General features: G+C 46.7%; 1 protein-coding gene across 2 annotated transcripts; it reads left to right on the plus strand.

Annotated features, from left to right (window-relative positions):
* Positions 1-4,730: 4,730 nt before the first annotated feature.
* LOC147439396 (cytochrome P450 CYP736A12-like) lies at positions 4,731-13,593 on the plus strand. 2 transcript variants are annotated; one of them, XM_086485247.1, is made up of 3 exons: positions 4,731-5,649; positions 12,563-12,637; positions 12,730-13,593. In XM_086485247.1, exons 1-3 carry the CDS (start codon positions 4,774-4,776, stop codon positions 13,390-13,392), a joined length of 1,614 nt encoding a protein of 537 aa, XP_086341373.1. In that variant the 5' UTR covers positions 4,731-4,773; the 3' UTR covers positions 13,393-13,593. The 2 variants fall into 2 exon arrangements, with proteins under 2 accessions (XP_086341373.1, XP_086341374.1); XM_086485248.1 differs by lacking the exon at positions 12,563-12,637.
* Positions 13,594-16,251: the final 2,658 nt, after the last annotated feature.

Consider the following 16,251-nt stretch of genomic DNA (forward strand, 5'->3'; position numbering starts at 1 on the left):
AAACCCGTAGAAGACATTCAAGAATAGTGTGCAAAATGCAAAGTTCTATAGAAAGAGTATTATGTGGAGAAGTTGTTCGCATTGATAGAGGTGTCGCCATGGTGGAAGAAAATCATTCTACATGGGCCTATTGTGGGTGTAGTACCTAGGTTCGTCTTCTCCATCATAATGCTCAAGCTCTCCTTAACAAGATGAGTTATCCCCTCCCTCAACATCTCCGCTCGCTTGCTTGGTTTCTTCTTTATAAAATTTTAATTTCATTATTGGGTCGTCCTCCTTACCATAGACACATTAAAGAGCCTTTGAAAATTGAGTGAAGTAGTTCAAATTCTATGTGATTTTATTCTTTTTCAATGACCAGTAATAGTCAAAATTGTATGCCTGACAACTTGCTATCAGTCTGTGTGTGTGTGTGTGTGTGTGTGTGTGTGTGTGTGTGTGAGAGAGAGAGAGAGAGAGAGAGAGAGAGAGAGAGAGAGAGACCACGTAAATTGTGCAAATCACCTTGTTTTGACAATGTGTAGACTGTAGTAGTCAAAATTGTGTGTGTGTGTGTGTGTGTGTGAGAGAGAGAGAGAGAGAGAGAGAGAGAGAGAGAGAGAGAGAGAGAGAGAGAGAGCATTCTGTCACTAGCAAGTAGACAAAGAAAGAGAAAGAGTGAGGTAGGTCATCGGGACCAAGACCTAGACCTTGCTCATGATAGCTACTAATGATCATGTATAGGAAAATAGGGGACAAGCATTGTCCATTGGTGGGGAGTGCTTGGTAGTAGACGATGGGTGCTCAAGGCAATAGGTGTGCATGGGTTTTCTTGAGCCACTAAGAGTTTGGTCTGGTAGTAAGAGAGTAAAGAGCTAATGGCTTAGGTGGGAGCTATTGTAGCCACAACTCGGACAAACTGTGTGTGTGTGTGAGAAAGAGAGAGAGAGAGATGTAGGAGCCCATTCCATTGTCCAAACTTAGGGGATGCATTCTTCTCCATGCTCTTTCTCACCTCCCATCAGTAGTAGCGATGACACTTCCATGCACATTAGAGCACTATGGGGGCTAACGTACTGAAAGATATTTATCTGCAAGTTATGATGGCGACGTAGTAATTGAAGCAAAAAGTAAAAATGGGTCCTTTTCTTGCAATGGTGAGTACAAAAAGACGTTAATTAGGGATGCAAGGATGTAGTGCATCTTAGCATTGGATGCATTTGGGCTTCTTCTATGGTTATCAGTGTTGTTTCGCCAACTACTTTAGCTTCACATATTTGGAGAAGCTGTAGATGTTTTACATCTATCCCAAGGCATGTGTGTGTGTGTGGGAGAGAGAGAGAGAGAGAGAGAGAGAGAGAGAGAGAGAGAGAGAGAGAGAGAGAGAGAGAGAGAGAGAGATAACATAATTTTAAACAACATAGAAACAATTCGAAAAGGGTTATGGTTTACGAGCCATAATCTTGTTGAATCCTCTTTGATTATCATCATGAGGTATACACTATCCAGCGGCAGCCGCCATGGTTAATCCAGTAGAGAGGGGGGGGGGGTTGTTTGGTTAGGTGTGTCTTTGGAAAGCGATCACACATACACTGTGTGCATAGTGAATATGGTAATAGGCTAAGGGTAAACGCGGGGCGTGATGCCAGAGTAGACGGGGCATAGAGTGGGGAGTGGTGCCAGAGTAAACGCGTCATAATTCCCAAGTAAGGGCAAGAGAAAAAAGAGAGAGTCACGCTGCGATAAGGGGGGTTCATGTGTGGAATATGCTCCAAAGGCAGAAGCCTACTAAGGTAGTGTATCCCACGTAGGGTGGGAAAAACAAAAATATTACCTCGTGATATCAGGGGGAGGCCTTGAAGTGCTAGTAAACGGTTTTGGTCTAATAATTGTATCCATACTTAAGTGTGTGTGTGTGTGTGTGTGTGTGTGTGTGTGTGCCCCTGTCCCAGGCACCATACACAATAGGTCAGTAGTAGGCTCATTGTGCATGAGCCTACTACCTAATTAAAGAGATGAGGTTAGAGTGGCTGAATTGCAAGCCAGGCAAGTCATTCCGAGAAATAGTCTTGATGATTTTGTTGATTAATTGAATCCATTAAGGCAAAATTTGTGTATAAGAAACAGTTAGAGGAAGAATACAGATCAAGTAAAGGAGGTTGATGCATGTATTAAGAGCAGCTTTATGAGGTCAGTTACTATTCTTTCTATGAACTCTATGGGAGGGATATTTAATAGGTCTCTTTTCCAAGTGAAACGGTAGTCATACCCGCCATTACAGGGGTTATGAAGTATAATTGTAAAGGAATTGTGCAGAGGCAAAAAAGAAGCCTGAGGTTGTAGTAAAACCTTGACAATAAGTTGGTTCAATCTTAAAGCAGTTAGGGTAAATCAGGTTAATCTCTTTTAAAAAAGATTTATTATTGAGGCTTAGGATGTCGTCATGTATCTGTATTATGCTTAAATAGGGAGAGTTTATGACAATTGTCCTTATCTTTCATGGTTTTGAGAAACCGTTTGTATTCAAAGAAAGCTAAATACAAATTACACATAAGGGGTGAGCAAGAAAATCCCATAGGTCTCTCTCTCTCTCTCCCCCCCCCCCCTCCCCCCCCTCCTCCCCTTCAATATCTGTACATGCATCACCATGATTATGTACACACACCACCATGATAGATCTCCCCGCATCAAACTAGCAAGTGCTAGTTGGGATACATGTGCAGGTTCCTCAGTAGTTGGATCCGACGACAATGCCATATTACCATATTGTGGAGATATGGAGAAGTATTTATTCTACACGTGGGATTGATTTTGGACAATCAAAATTGGTGGCGTCGATCGAATGGTGTTCCCACACCGACCATGTGAAGGGATATTGTGATGGTGTTTTCTACGTGGGGCATCTCAACTTTCACCACCTACATTCTCATCCTCTAAGGTGGTAGGATAGACATTTGTAGAGGGAATGAGGACGTGTTGATTTTGCGGATTTATGACTGCCACCCACCGGGTTGCTAGATGATATGGGTGGCAGATTGATGTATTGCATGCTGTAAAGCTCAACTTCGCTCACCCAAAAGGCCTGACCATGGGAGAGAGGCACTCTCCTCACAATAGATCGCACTATAACCTTGAACATTAAGGAGTTGCAATAAGAAAATGTCATTGTTATATATTGAATGGTTATGGATGATATTTGTAGAGTCGATCATAATCAAGAGGGAAGAGAAAGAGAGAGTGAGAGGGATAGAGGACTTGGAGTAGAACAATAGATGGTTTCAAAAGACCTCTATAAAATCATCGAGGAGAGAGAGAGAGAGAGAGAGAGAGAGAGAGAGAGAGAGAGAGAGAGAGAGAGAGGTGGGGGTGGGGGCTAATAACATGGAAACTCTTAAAAATGCATTGAATGAAATTTTGGCAAAAAAGAACGTAATTTTCAATGTTAACATTTCTTAATGAATGTGAAAGAGCTATAAGGGGCTAGAGAGAGAGTGGCCCACCTTGGAGCTCTGATTGTGTGTGCAGAGAGAGAGAGAGAGAGAGAGAGAGAGAGAGAGAGAGAGAGAGAGGGATTTCTATGTGTTTGCAAACAAGAACCATTATTATTGACAATATTTTTGTTGGGTGTTTACCATCATATTGATGGCTTCCAAGGAATTACCACATTAAAGTTAATATTGACCATGATAATGATCGTGCTTATGTGAGTATTTAGGAGGTGGGTGAACAACTCCCACTTAATACAAGTTATTCATATTGTGACAATTGTCCCGAATGGAGGATAGATATGTATGTGTTGGGTCGCCCTTCGATGCCTTGGGCGAAGTGTGCGTTGCACTAGACCTTGGATAGTGCGAACACATAGTGATGCTTTTAGGACTTTGTTTTATTGATGGTGATGGTCATTTAGATAGCTTGACATACATTTAGTGTTGGAATTTATGTAGCTTGACACACTTCTTAGAATGCACTCCTCTCTCCCTCTCCCTCTCACTCTCCACAGACAAGCTCCTTGATTAATATTCATTATGCTTTGAGAAAACAAAGCTATTAATTATGGTTCATTTAAGTAGATGATGATTTTTTTTTTTATAAAACTCACAATCATGAGTGAGAGTTTTATAAAGTAGATGATGATGTTACTTGCAAGATTACTTGAAGTTGAGAGCCTGAGAGTGAGAGAGGGGGTGGTGAGGGTGCCAACAAGGGAGAGATAAGAGAGCTCAGAGAATGTGATTTGTGTCATGGGGATATGTGTAAAGACACACACACACATATTTATATAAAGATTTAGGTATGCACACACGTTCTTATATGAGTGAGCTTGAGGAACTCTATAAGATTGGCCCGTTGGCAAATACGAATGAGATCCATCGAAAATACACACACACACACACACACACTTAGGTATATACACACATACTCAAATGAGTGAGCTTGAGAGATTGTATAGGATTGACTCGTTGGTAAGAGCGAGTGAGATCCGTTGGAGGTGGGTCGTGTGAGCGCGTGGCATGAATAATGATGGCAAGTCTAAGAATCCGTAATTGGACTAGCCTAGTGTCATAGTAGTTGAAAGCACGTGACCTGTACTTATTAGGACGATCAATGGCATTGTAATTTGTCAGCTGACAAGATGCTAGTGAGTACCCCCTCGTCACTAAGTGACACCTAGCTAGTACCCTAGGGAGCCACGTGGCCGCAGGTGTATCATTGTTCTTAATTTCTCACCAACGTTCATTTAATTTGATTTGGTTATTAGCCTGTGTGGGCACTTGTTCGTTGAGGCTAGATATGGAGGGCTTGTGGTGGGATGCGGCTAAAGGCGGGGATCACGCTGTGCTGATGATAGTTGCAGCTCTAGCTGTAGCGCTCCTGCTGGCCTCTATCGTTGCAAAAAGCTGGAAACTGTCAGCAACCAGGGATGCACAGAAATTCCCAAAAGGCCCACCAGCATGGCCAATCCTGGGGCACCTGCCAGCCCTCCTAACCGGGAAGCCAACTCATCAGACCCTTGCAGTGCTTGCCTGTGGGAAACATGGCTATGGCTCCATCATGGGGCTCCGTCTGGGATGCCGGCCCACCATTGTGCTCTCAGGTAAAGAGGCTGCCAAGGCGGTGCTTCTCACGCATGACAAGATCTTTGCCAACCGCCCTCACTTCCGACTAGCAGACGAGCTCTTCTTTGGCTTCAACAATGCAGTGATTTTGAGCTCCTACACACCGCGCTTGGTATGGCTGCGCAAAGTTTACACGCAAGAGCTCTTCACAGCCAAGCGGCTGCAGCAGCTGCAGCACATTCGGCAAGACGAAGTACGGCGCCTGCTGGCAGCGCTGCTTCAAGATTCGGGTGGTGGCAGGGAGGCTGTGGATGTAAGGAAGTTGGTAGCAGAAATGACGGCAAATGCGACCGCTCGGCTGCTGCACTCTTCGACACTTGCCGAAACGGCGCTGGACTTGCCAGAGCTTATTAACTCTAAACTAGACACTGTTGGTGTCCCAACCATCGGCGATTTCATCCCCTGGCTTCGATTTCTGGATGTGTTGCAGGTGAGGCGCATGCGGGCCGTCCACCGCCGCTATGATGAAATCATGGATTCCATCATCTTCAAAAGGAGACAGCTTATGAGGAACACACCATCTGATGAGCTTCCCCATGACTTTCTACAGGTAAACATGAAATGCATCAAATTTGAAAGGTCCTTGATTTCAATGAGATTCAAATCCATAATTGTAAAGATACTCATACTCCATGATTGAGGTTTGCCACTAGCTAGTAATGCAATGAGTGGCCAGCACACAAAATCTTTCTTCTAGAGTGGTTACCTGGTCATCGCTTCTCTCCCTCCCTCTCTCTACACTTCTGAGGGAGCCTGGTACTCCTCAAAGACCTCCAAAAATGCAAAGTTACAACACACACACACTCGCACACTTCAAGTGGTTTGAACTTTGAATATTATTAGTTGTCTATATCCCTAGAGATTCGGCTCAACTTCCTTGACCTTCCTGTGGAGCTGACCACTTTTATGAGCGCCATTGTAACAAACAATGTAGTAGTCGTACAATGCCTTGTGCAGTTGATACACATGACCGTCCTTGCCTGCAACTCTGATGCTAGGTGGTTGGTCCACATAAATTTGTGTAGTGAGAGTGTCGTCGAGGATTGCACTCTTCAGATCCACCTGATAAGTAGGCCTGTACTTCGCTTTGAAGGTCCTGATGACTTTTCTCTTCGTAAGCAGAGCAATCAACGCCTACGTGCCGTTTTACTCTATTGTGTTTAACTTTGGATGTATGGCATGCGTCCAAGGGTCATGCTGAAGGGCTTCTTCCACTGAATAAGACTTAGTAAGTGTAGCCTGATTTTGCGACGTAAGGGTGACGTTCATGAACTAATTTCCCTCAATATTATGCCTCTTGTTTTTGAGCTGTTTAAAGAGCCGTATTGAATGTCGAAGTTGATCAGGCTCAAGAAATGGTGGTATTCTATTAGTTGCGATGAGGCTATCGTTTGTTACATCCAAGTAGGTATGTGCTTTCCTTGTGTGGATTTGAGGGGGGGTTGGACCCCCCCCCCCAAAAAAAAAAAAAACCCAAGGGATAGTGTGCATTTGTGTGTTCTACATTGCGCACAGAGACTGATGGGGTAGACACAACGAAGTGGTAGAGAGAGAGTGCCAACAGACACCGGGAGATGTGGTTGGTAATGCTCTGTCGATTCATTGGGAGGCAGTTACATTTCTTAGGACAGGATGCAACGCTTGGCATCTCATGCATGATGACATACATTATTATCAATCCAACATTCCCCAGTAAGACACGTCGTCATACAGGAGCATGCTATGATTGTGTGCATGATGATACTGTTTTTGTCAGGTGACAATGACATTCTCGATGATGCGTAGTTACATGCTATAGTTTGCACATCATGGGTATGCAATGTCTACATGATGCGATTTTGACAGTTCCATCTGCAAATGAGATCAGCCCGGATCAATCATCCACTTCACGAGGAAGAAGTTCGTCAGCTCAGATCTTCGTAATGTGCAAGCTTTGCTATTTTTTGTCAGGTCTGCTGCATGCATACTTTCTCGAGCTTGCATATGAGATATTCGCCCCCGCAAGTGAGATGAAAGCATGAAGCTATCTTTGGGAAGGTGACATATGGAAAATACTGCCCTGATTGATGCAAACATCATCCTGTTTTGCTACTCTACACATACACATTAAGGCCACTCAACCCTGTTCTGAAGAAACCATCCAACTTGGAGTTACTATGTATGACGAAGACACTGATGAAGCGCTGACTTCCCCATCCCTGTTGAAGTAAGCATTGTGCCATATGAAGTCAGCAAGTGGAAAGTGCGGCCGCAAAAGGTGTTGTCAATATCAGAGGTGCTTTGATGGTATAAGGGGTATGAGCCTCCCGAGAACGGCCACGGGAGGGGACCCCCCACCTAGACACGGTAGCCTCACTCCACGCACTCGCGCACCGTGGGGACTCCACGCAAGGTTCCCCGGGGCACGCTATGACCCTCCGTCAGTGCGGCGGAGCCTGAGGCTACGTGGGGCTAGGGACCCGGAACGCAAGACCCGCGAAGACCCGCGAAACGCAAACGGCCGTCGACCCATGGAACGCAACCACGCCCGAGCCGGTCCTGTCCGAGCCGGGCCCCCGTGAAGGCAACTTGACCCGAGCCGGTCCCGTCCGAGCTGGGCCCTCCTGAGCCGGTGCCGTCCGCGCTAGGACCCCTTGAAGCAACACCTCGACCCGAGCCGGGCCTTCCTGAGCCGGTGCCGTCCGCGCCAGGACCCCTTGAAGAAACACCCCGACCCGAGCCGGTCCCGTCCGAGCCGGGCCCCAAAGGTCCCCTCCCCGACGCGCCCACATTCTGGGGCGTCACACTTGGTATTAGAGCTCCAGAAACGAGCTCCTGGAAACGAGCCGAAGACCGACGTGCCCGACGCGCACGATCCTCACGACGACTCCAACCGCGATGGCCCGGGTCGTCAAAATCTTGGTGAAGAGAGCTCCAGAAAGCAACCACACGCCCTCCGTCCCAATGACGCATTCCCTGAACACGGGGCCGTCACCCGTGACCCGCGTCGGCCCCGATCCGAGCCGGGCACCTCCATGACAAGAATGTCCCCGTGACGCGTCCTGAACACCGGGCTGTCACCCGTGACCCGCGCCGGCCCCGATCCGAGCCGGGCACCTCCAAACACAAAAAGCAAAGATGTGAGCCAGACAGGGCTCTCCACATGAAGAAAAGGCAGATGCGAGCCAGACGGGGCTCTTTGACAAAAACAGAGAACCACCAAAAACGCGACGAACCAAGCCAACGGTGTTCGTCGCGCCCCGGCCACTTTTGTGGCCCATGCTGAGCTGAAGATCCAAACGACGTCCAAACAGGGACCAACTCGCAAGTGCTGCATTGCGACGGAACGCTCTTTCAGATTCGGCTTTCAAGAAGCCTCCGCGCGGGCCAACGCAGCAGGTGGCTCCGCGCACGCTGGGTTACCTATTCGGGGAACGCTCAAGTACGGGGAATTCTACTTGGGTGTTCAAAGCATACTTTTTCAGCCTTCTGCCAAAACCCCAAAAATACACACACTCACTCATTTTCAAAAATGACAAAAACAAAGCATGCCTACTTACTTGCATTTTGGGAACAGTTTTGATCACTTTGCACTTATATGCACCTCTTTGTCCCCACGGCCTCATGCATAGCCGAGCACTCTTTTCCCACGTTCGACGCGGTCGTCGAACTCTCTTCAACCGGGGGTGTATATAAGGGGTATGAGCCTCCCGAGAACGGCCACGGGAGGGGACCCCCCACCTAGACACGGTAGCCTCACTCCACGCACTCGCGCACCGTGGGGACTCCACGCAAGGTTCCCCGGGGCACGCTATGACCCTCCGTCAGTGCGGCGGAGCCTGAGGCTACGTGGGGCTAGGGACCCGGAACGCGAAGACCCGCGAAACGCAAACGGCCGTCGACCCATGGAACGCAACCACGCCCGAGCCGGTCCCGTCCGAGCCGGGCCCCCGTGAAGGCAACTTGACCCGAGCCGGTCCCGTCCGAGCCGGGCCCTCCTGAGCTGGTGCCGTCCGCGCCAGGACCCCTTGAAGCAACACCTCGACCCGAGCCGGTCCCGTCCGAGCCGGGCCCTCCTGAGCCGGTGCCGTCCGCGCCAGGACCCCTTGAAGAAACACCCCGACCCGAGCCGGTCCCGTCCGAGCCGGGCCCCAAAGGTCCCCTCCCCGACGCGCCCACATTCTGGGGCGTCACAGATGGCAGTATTCTCATCATAGTATGCATCTGTCCAATGGCAAGGCAGGGATGTGCCGCTGAGATTGTCTATTAGGCCTCGAACATTTGAGGTTCCTCAGGGATGCACAGGTTTGGAGGTGGAGAGCATGGGTCACCAAGAACAGGACAGGTGGCTGCTGCAAAGGTTTCAGAAGGAATAAATGCATCTACGAGGGACCCAAGAAAGGATTCGTTGGCTGCATCATCGTCTAGGGCAGGTTTGTTCAAGGAAGGCTCGGGTGGCTCACAGGGCAACCTCTTGTGTATCAACACCGGTACAAGCAGCAACGTTAAATTGATCAACTGCATGGGGAGCTGATTGCGTAGTCGGACAGGCGTGCAAGCTGGCAACTTCAACATGAGCAGGTTCAAGAAGTGCTGGGTGCGTCGCCACACCAACTACTGCGAAGCAGCAGAGCAGGATTCCCCCCATGCCAAGATGGGCTGCAGGTCTCTATGATTTCCCTAATGATTAGGGCCAATGCCTCTGTATTGCACGAGATTATTCATGCAGAGCTTGCTGCTCCCTGGCTGGTCATAGAGGCACCTACTGGATCATCTCTTGTATTATCTGTATCTGGAAACTCCCCAAAGATAGATATGCTCGCCTAGCCTTGGAGTCTTCTCGATAGCTGGCCTCATAGGGAGACACATCTTGTTGGTATGCACAAATGAAATCATGGTTTCAGCTACCTGGTTTTAGTATGGACATACTACCCCCTTTCCAGCATTCATTGGATGCACCCTCCTTGTCCCACACACGGATCGAGACTACCAACCTCATCAGACAAGAATTTGAATCAGCTAGACATCAGGAGGACATGACACGAGAGCTTGGCACGAAGATGGCTTTCTACCGAGAGTATCTTCTCTAGCTCACAAAGGATGGATATGTGATCAGACCTGCCTATATGGACACTCATTTATCCCATGGGATACGAGCTAGTGGTCAGATGCGCACATCATCGCATCAGTTAGAGATTGAGCTTAGTAGATTTAGGAGAGTACCAACAGAAGCCACGATTTACCAGAATTTTTGCTAGTCTCTTGAAGCATTTAGAGAGGGAGATCACTGACTTCGTTAGAGCAGACTTCAGAGCTCACCTACACCAGAGGTATGTTTATTGACAGAGCCATTGAGCTTGGGTGAGCTAGATGCCCACGTCTTTGAGGGCCACCACGACATTGACGGAGGCTCCATCAGAGGATCAAGACTATTCTAGCATGACATGGGAGATGTCCAGTACGACTACTTACACCATCAGAGGATCAAGACTATTCTAGCATGACATGGGAGATGTCCAGTACGACTACTTACAAAGATGGACGTTGACGATGCTCTACAGCGATCGATGCTATACATTCTTGGCCAACGCTCGATGTCGGGCATCCTTCGACATTGATAGATGATGATGATGATCATCATCATTTTAGCTTTTACTTCATTTTTATTTTGTACCCAAACACTGTATTAGATCCATCAAGATTGTATCATTTTGGTCTCATAGGTCATTTTGGCCTTTTGAAGATGCTTAATATAACATTTTATCTCATTTCATCTCATCCAGACGGCCAGATTGAGGAGAGGGCTTCACAACATCGACGGAGACTACAGCAGAGGATTTAATATAACATTTCATTTCATTTTATCTCTCTCTCTCTCTCTCTCTCTCTCTCTCTCTCTCTCTCGCTTTTGCTCGTCTCGTGTCTCCGTCGAAGACTACAACAGAGGATTTAATATACCATTTCATCTCCCTCTCTCTCTCTCTCTCTCTCTCTCTCTCTCTCTCTCGTTCTGTGTCTCCCTCAGTGTTTTCTGGTAGTACAGGTCATTGGCTACCCTAAATGGCAGTATACGGTCCATTGTTATCGGGGAATGCCACCCTGTGGGTTGGGAACGTTGGAACGGCATTTCGGAGGGGTTTCATGGCCCGGAACTGCCAGATGTTCCGGATAGGCATTTGATATCGGAACGGCCAACGCGGAACGGGAAGATTTTCAGATTTAAGTGCTTTATTTTGTGAGGCTCCCCCTTATTAAATGCCCTTCCTCCCACCCCTTACTTTCACAATGCACACAAGCTTTCAAGGGCCAAAGCTCAAGCTTTACCCTCTCGAGTCTCGAGTCTTGACTTTCAAGCTCTAGCCTAGTTAGTCTAGACTCTAGACTCTAGAGTCTACAAGGCCCTCTCCCACTCCCCCTCTCTCTCAAGCTCTCTCCCTCTCTCAATTTTCAAGCTCTCTCTCTCTCTCTCTCTCCCCCCGCGTCCCTCCCCCCCTCTCAAGCTCTCAAGTCTATACGACACGTTTGCCTTAGTAAGGTTGAATGGTCTTCAAGTCAAGTTTTTGTGAGTATTAGAGTCAAAAGACTTTTGACACTACTATTATTCAATCACACAGAGCTTAAAATTGCATTATATGGGTGTTCTTATGCCTCCCGTTCTACGCCATTCTCGTTCCGGACCCCTCCCTGTTCCCCATTCCGCGGGGATTCCGTCGCTGTTCCCGTTCTGCGTTTTGGGTAACTACGAGTATACCATCTGGTTGCGAGGCTTTGGCTTTCCTAGCGGGAGATCTACCACTGCAGAGGGTTGTCCAGCAGTTTGAGGCTGATCTGGAGGTCGTTTGTCGCGATGCATTGGAGTGTATCTAGCTGTCCACTATAAGAGGAGGCTGTCTACGCACTGGTGGTTGCTCCGTTCACTCAGCCGCTCACTTTTCTGCGTTTGATAGCCTCACCCATTGCGCTGTGGGGTGAAATATCATCACCTTGGTCTTGCCAAAGCTCACAAACAGATCTTTGTCCCGTCAACTGCACATAGCTCCGTAATGCATCTAATTATCTTTGTATCCCCTCTGGCGAATCTAAATGAGAACAAAATCATCCACATAAAGCGATCAGGGTATGCATTAGAGACCCATTAGAGAATACATAACATTCTTTCTTTCTGATGTGCTACTTGATATGAGTGACATCTTCCTCCAAAAATAGTTTCTTCCAATGTGAGAAATTCTCCACATCAGCAATCTTCACTATAAGTGGTCTCTTTTTTTGATGTGTCCTCTACTCTCCATGCATCCACAGGAAACTTCTCTTTTGCATATGCATTAAGTCAAAGCATTCTCCCTTGCCCTCTTTTCATCCCACAACTATAATTCTCACTACTGAATATAATTCTCCAGATGCCTTAAGATAATTGTTCTTTTTAATTTGCGGCTAATGGTGTGTGTGCCCCTTTCTCTAAAAAATGTCTAATGTATTGTCTATAGGTAGTTTTATCGAAAGAAACAGCTGAAGATCCTCACGAACGTCTTAGTGTGCAAGAGGTTAAGGGCATAATTGCTGTAAGTGTAATGGTTGCGTCTTCAAGGACATGTAATTGATTGAGTGTGGATATAGCTGAATATATATTGATGTCGATTTTGGGTGATGTCAGGACATATTGGCAGGAGGGATACACACATCAGCAGCAACAATAGAGTGGGGGATGACACAGCTGCTACGGAAGCGAGCGTGCATGCAGAAGCTGCAAGAGGAGGTGGATGGAGTGATGAAGGGGAAGGAGGGGCAGCAGGTGACGGACGAGGCGGCGGCGACGATGCCTTATCTGGAGAAGGTAGTGAAAGAGATATTACGATTGCATCCGGTGGTACCCATGTTACCACCCCGGATGAGTAACCAGGACTGTAAGGTGGGCGAGTACAGTATACCAAAGGGCACGCAGGCGATTGTGAATGCGTGGGCCATTGCAAGGGACCCTGCCTTGTGGGGGGACACAGCACAGGAGTTTATGCCAGAGAGGTTTGATGAGAAGCAGGTGGAGTTGAGTGCTGGCCAGCACTTTGAGCTTCTGGCTTTTGGCTCTGGCCGCCGCATTTGCCCAGGCCTCCGCCTTGGCCTTTCCATCGTGCATGTCACTATCGCTAATCTCGTCCATGCTTACAACTGGAGTGCCCCCCCTTCCGCCCTCCTTGCGGCCTCCTCCCTTGATCTTTCTGAAAACCCCTCTACATTAACTAATACCAAGGCCACTCCCTTGCTTGCTATTCCTACACCTCGCCACCCCCCTCCATCCCTCTTCAGCCTCTCAGCTGCCTAACGAAATGCTCTGTCATCAAGCTAATTGATTTTTCTTTCTCAATATTGCACTATGTGGGTGATTTTGCCACCTTTTGCTGGCCTGTAATGTAAGTAGTCCTCTAGCGCTTTCTCACCATCCGGTTCTATCTCCTTTCCACAAATTGGGTGTAGCTGGTGTATTCGGCGGCTCTCTATTCAATGCTATGCATGGTTTAGACCAGTTCAAGAGAGAGAGAGAGAGAGAGAGAGAGAGAGAGAGAGCTTATTAACGTCTACGTGTGTTAAATCAAATATACATGTGTATGTCTTCTGTCTCGGAAAAGACAAAATGGTTTAGATTGGTACAAAATAAAAGAGAAGGGTGTATGGTAGGTGATGAAATCTATGGGGATGGGTGGAGCACTAATACTAGGGATACGAGCTCACGTAACTCGCCTACGGCGGGTCTCGCTCACTCTTACCAACAGACCAATAACATTCAGTCTCTCAATCTTACTAAAGAGCACGCTTAGAAACACTCAAACTATATTTAGTTTTATGTCTATTTTTGCTTTTGAATGTCTCTAAGTATTTATGAATTCATGTAAATATGTATATGTGGTGTGTACATACCTTGATGTGTGTGTGTAGATGTATATGTACAATGTGTGTGTGTGTGTGTGTGTGTAGATGTATATGTACGTGTGTGTGTGTGTGTGTGTGTGTGTGTTTGTACATCTCCCCACGATGCACATCACGTACTCCCTATGCTTGAAAAGACCACCAACTACCTTACATTAAGCAAGAGGGGACTTTCTCTAGCCTTGCTTCATGATGTTTTTATACAAAGCATGTATTAAATTCTTGCAGGTAGTTGACACCAATACACATGTATTTGCCATACAAATTGACAAATCTATGTTGTTTCCTTTCTTCCAAAGGATAGTAACCTGCACTTGTTGCTATTCAACTTCTTGCGTAAAGTTGCATGCATTTAAATTGCAAGTAGAGGTGATCCTACTTCAAGAGAGGTGTAGGATTTGCATTTAAGAAAAATAGCCTAGAACTTCTTAGCAATCCAAATGGGAGCATTCTGCATTGAAAGCATGGCAAAAAATTGTTGGCATACATATTAACAACAGCTCTATGTTTTCCATCATCCCTTGAATGATTGATTTCATCAAAACTCAATAGTCAAGGGATGATTTCATCAAGAATCCATTTGCTCATGTTAACTATTTATAGTTAACATGATTTCATGATTAACTACTATTGATCGATAGTTAACATGTCTTCCATCATCCCTTGATTATTGATTCTTGATTTCATTGAGAATTTGTATGCTCATGTTAACTATTTATAGTTTGCCACTTGCCTTCAAAGGCAAACACAAAGTGGATCACATTTGGATAACATCTCTCTCTCTCTCTCTCTCTCTCTCTCTCTCTCTCTCTCTCTCTCTCTCTCTCTCGGCTTGTCCCTCGCTCCTTGCTTCCTAACATTTCAGTTGCTATGTTCAGCTCCTAGAACTTGAGCTTCGCTCCAAAGGCATGGGATGTAGGCTTATGGAAGCATCTCTTGGGATTAGAGTGCCCTGTGTTAGCTCGAAATGGCTATTGGAGATTTGTGAAGCAAGTGCACATGTTGCACTTGTGTTGGGGCCATCCGTTGATCTATAGCATGCCTACCAATCCATAGCAGAGGCACAGAGAGAGAGAGAGAGAGAGAGAGAGAGAGAGAGAGAGGATTACCAACTTGCAGCTCATAGTTGTTGTCGTCCAATGCTACATCCCTCTCCTTCTCATCAATAGCAACAATGGAGTTGACAACAATGTTGTAGTGTACCATAACAACAATGAGATCGTATTTGTCCATGCTCTCTCTCTCTCTCTCTCTCTCTCTCTCTCTCTCTCGTAGTTGATGTCCCTCTCACTCTGATCAACTGCAAATTGCCATAGAAGCAATGGAGTCTCTCTCTCTCTCTCTCTCTCTCTCTCTCTCTCTCTCTCTCTCTCGCTACCAGCTTGTAGTTGACGTCCCTCTCACTCTGATCAACTGCAGCTTGCCATAGAAGCAATGGAGTCTCTCTCTCTCTCTCTCTCTCTCTCTCTCTCTCTCTCTCTCTCTTTCTCTCTCTCTCTCTCTCTCTACCAGCTTGTAGTTGACGTCCTTCTCACTCTGATCAACTGCAGCTTGCCATAGAAGCAATGGAGTCTCTCTCTCTCTCTCTCTCTCTCTCTCTCTCTCTCTCTCTCTCTCTCTCTATCTGTGTGTGTGTGTGTGTGTGTTTGTATTTCACCAAGCCTCTGGTTGCCTGTTTACGTCCCATTGTCTCCTCCAAAGCTCCTAGGTTTTGGCACCCTCCTGACTTCCTTGGCTCACGTTGTCTACCAACTCCGCTTGCAGACATGTGTCCTTCCTGCATTGTCGGTTCCATAATAGAGTAGAATAGATTCTAAGAGACTCCACTTGGAGAGAAACCCTTGCTCCATACTATTTGGAAAAGGTCAAGCACTTATGGTCTTGTCATTAAGCATATTTTGTAATGCATTCCAAGTGACAACATTCCATATTGGAAGCTTGTGAATGACTACTTATGCTTTTGATTGTGCATCACTTTTGATTGTGATTGTGGACCAATTCATTGCCAACTATGATGCGTCTTCCAACAGCCCCAAACTAACCATCTCGAAGTGATTTTTTTTTTGCTCATGTCTTTGATATGTGCGCACATGAAGCAAAAAACTGTACTCTTCATGATGGAGGATGGATAGGTGTAACAAAAGAGTATGGCGATGGTAAGGGCAAGGACAAATTGAGGCATTTTTTCCATGATGGGATTAGAGTAATGGAGCATGGTACTGCAAATGGTTTCCCTCCCACTCCGCCTATTGGGGAT

This window comes from Adiantum capillus-veneris, chromosome 16, assembly GCF_014529385.1.
Source record: "Adiantum capillus-veneris isolate H3 chromosome 16, ASM1452938v2, whole genome shotgun sequence".
Lineage (NCBI taxonomy): Eukaryota > Viridiplantae > Streptophyta > Polypodiopsida > Polypodiales > Pteridaceae > Adiantum > Adiantum capillus-veneris.

What these genes read in the sequence shown, in the direction of transcription:
- LOC147439396 (XM_086485247.1), top strand. Translation starts at nt 4,774, where the DNA reads ATGGAGGGCTTGTGGTGGGATGCGGCTAAAGGCGGGGATCACGCTGTG. An exon ending in TTCCCCATGACTTTCTACAG is followed by an intron (nt 5,650 to 12,562) that starts GTAAACATGAAA and finishes TATTGTCTATAG; the next exon opens with GTAGTTTTATCGAAAGAAAC. An exon ending in AGGTTAAGGGCATAATTGCT is followed by an intron (nt 12,638 to 12,729) that starts GTAAGTGTAATG and finishes GGGTGATGTCAG; the next exon opens with GACATATTGGCAGGAGGGAT.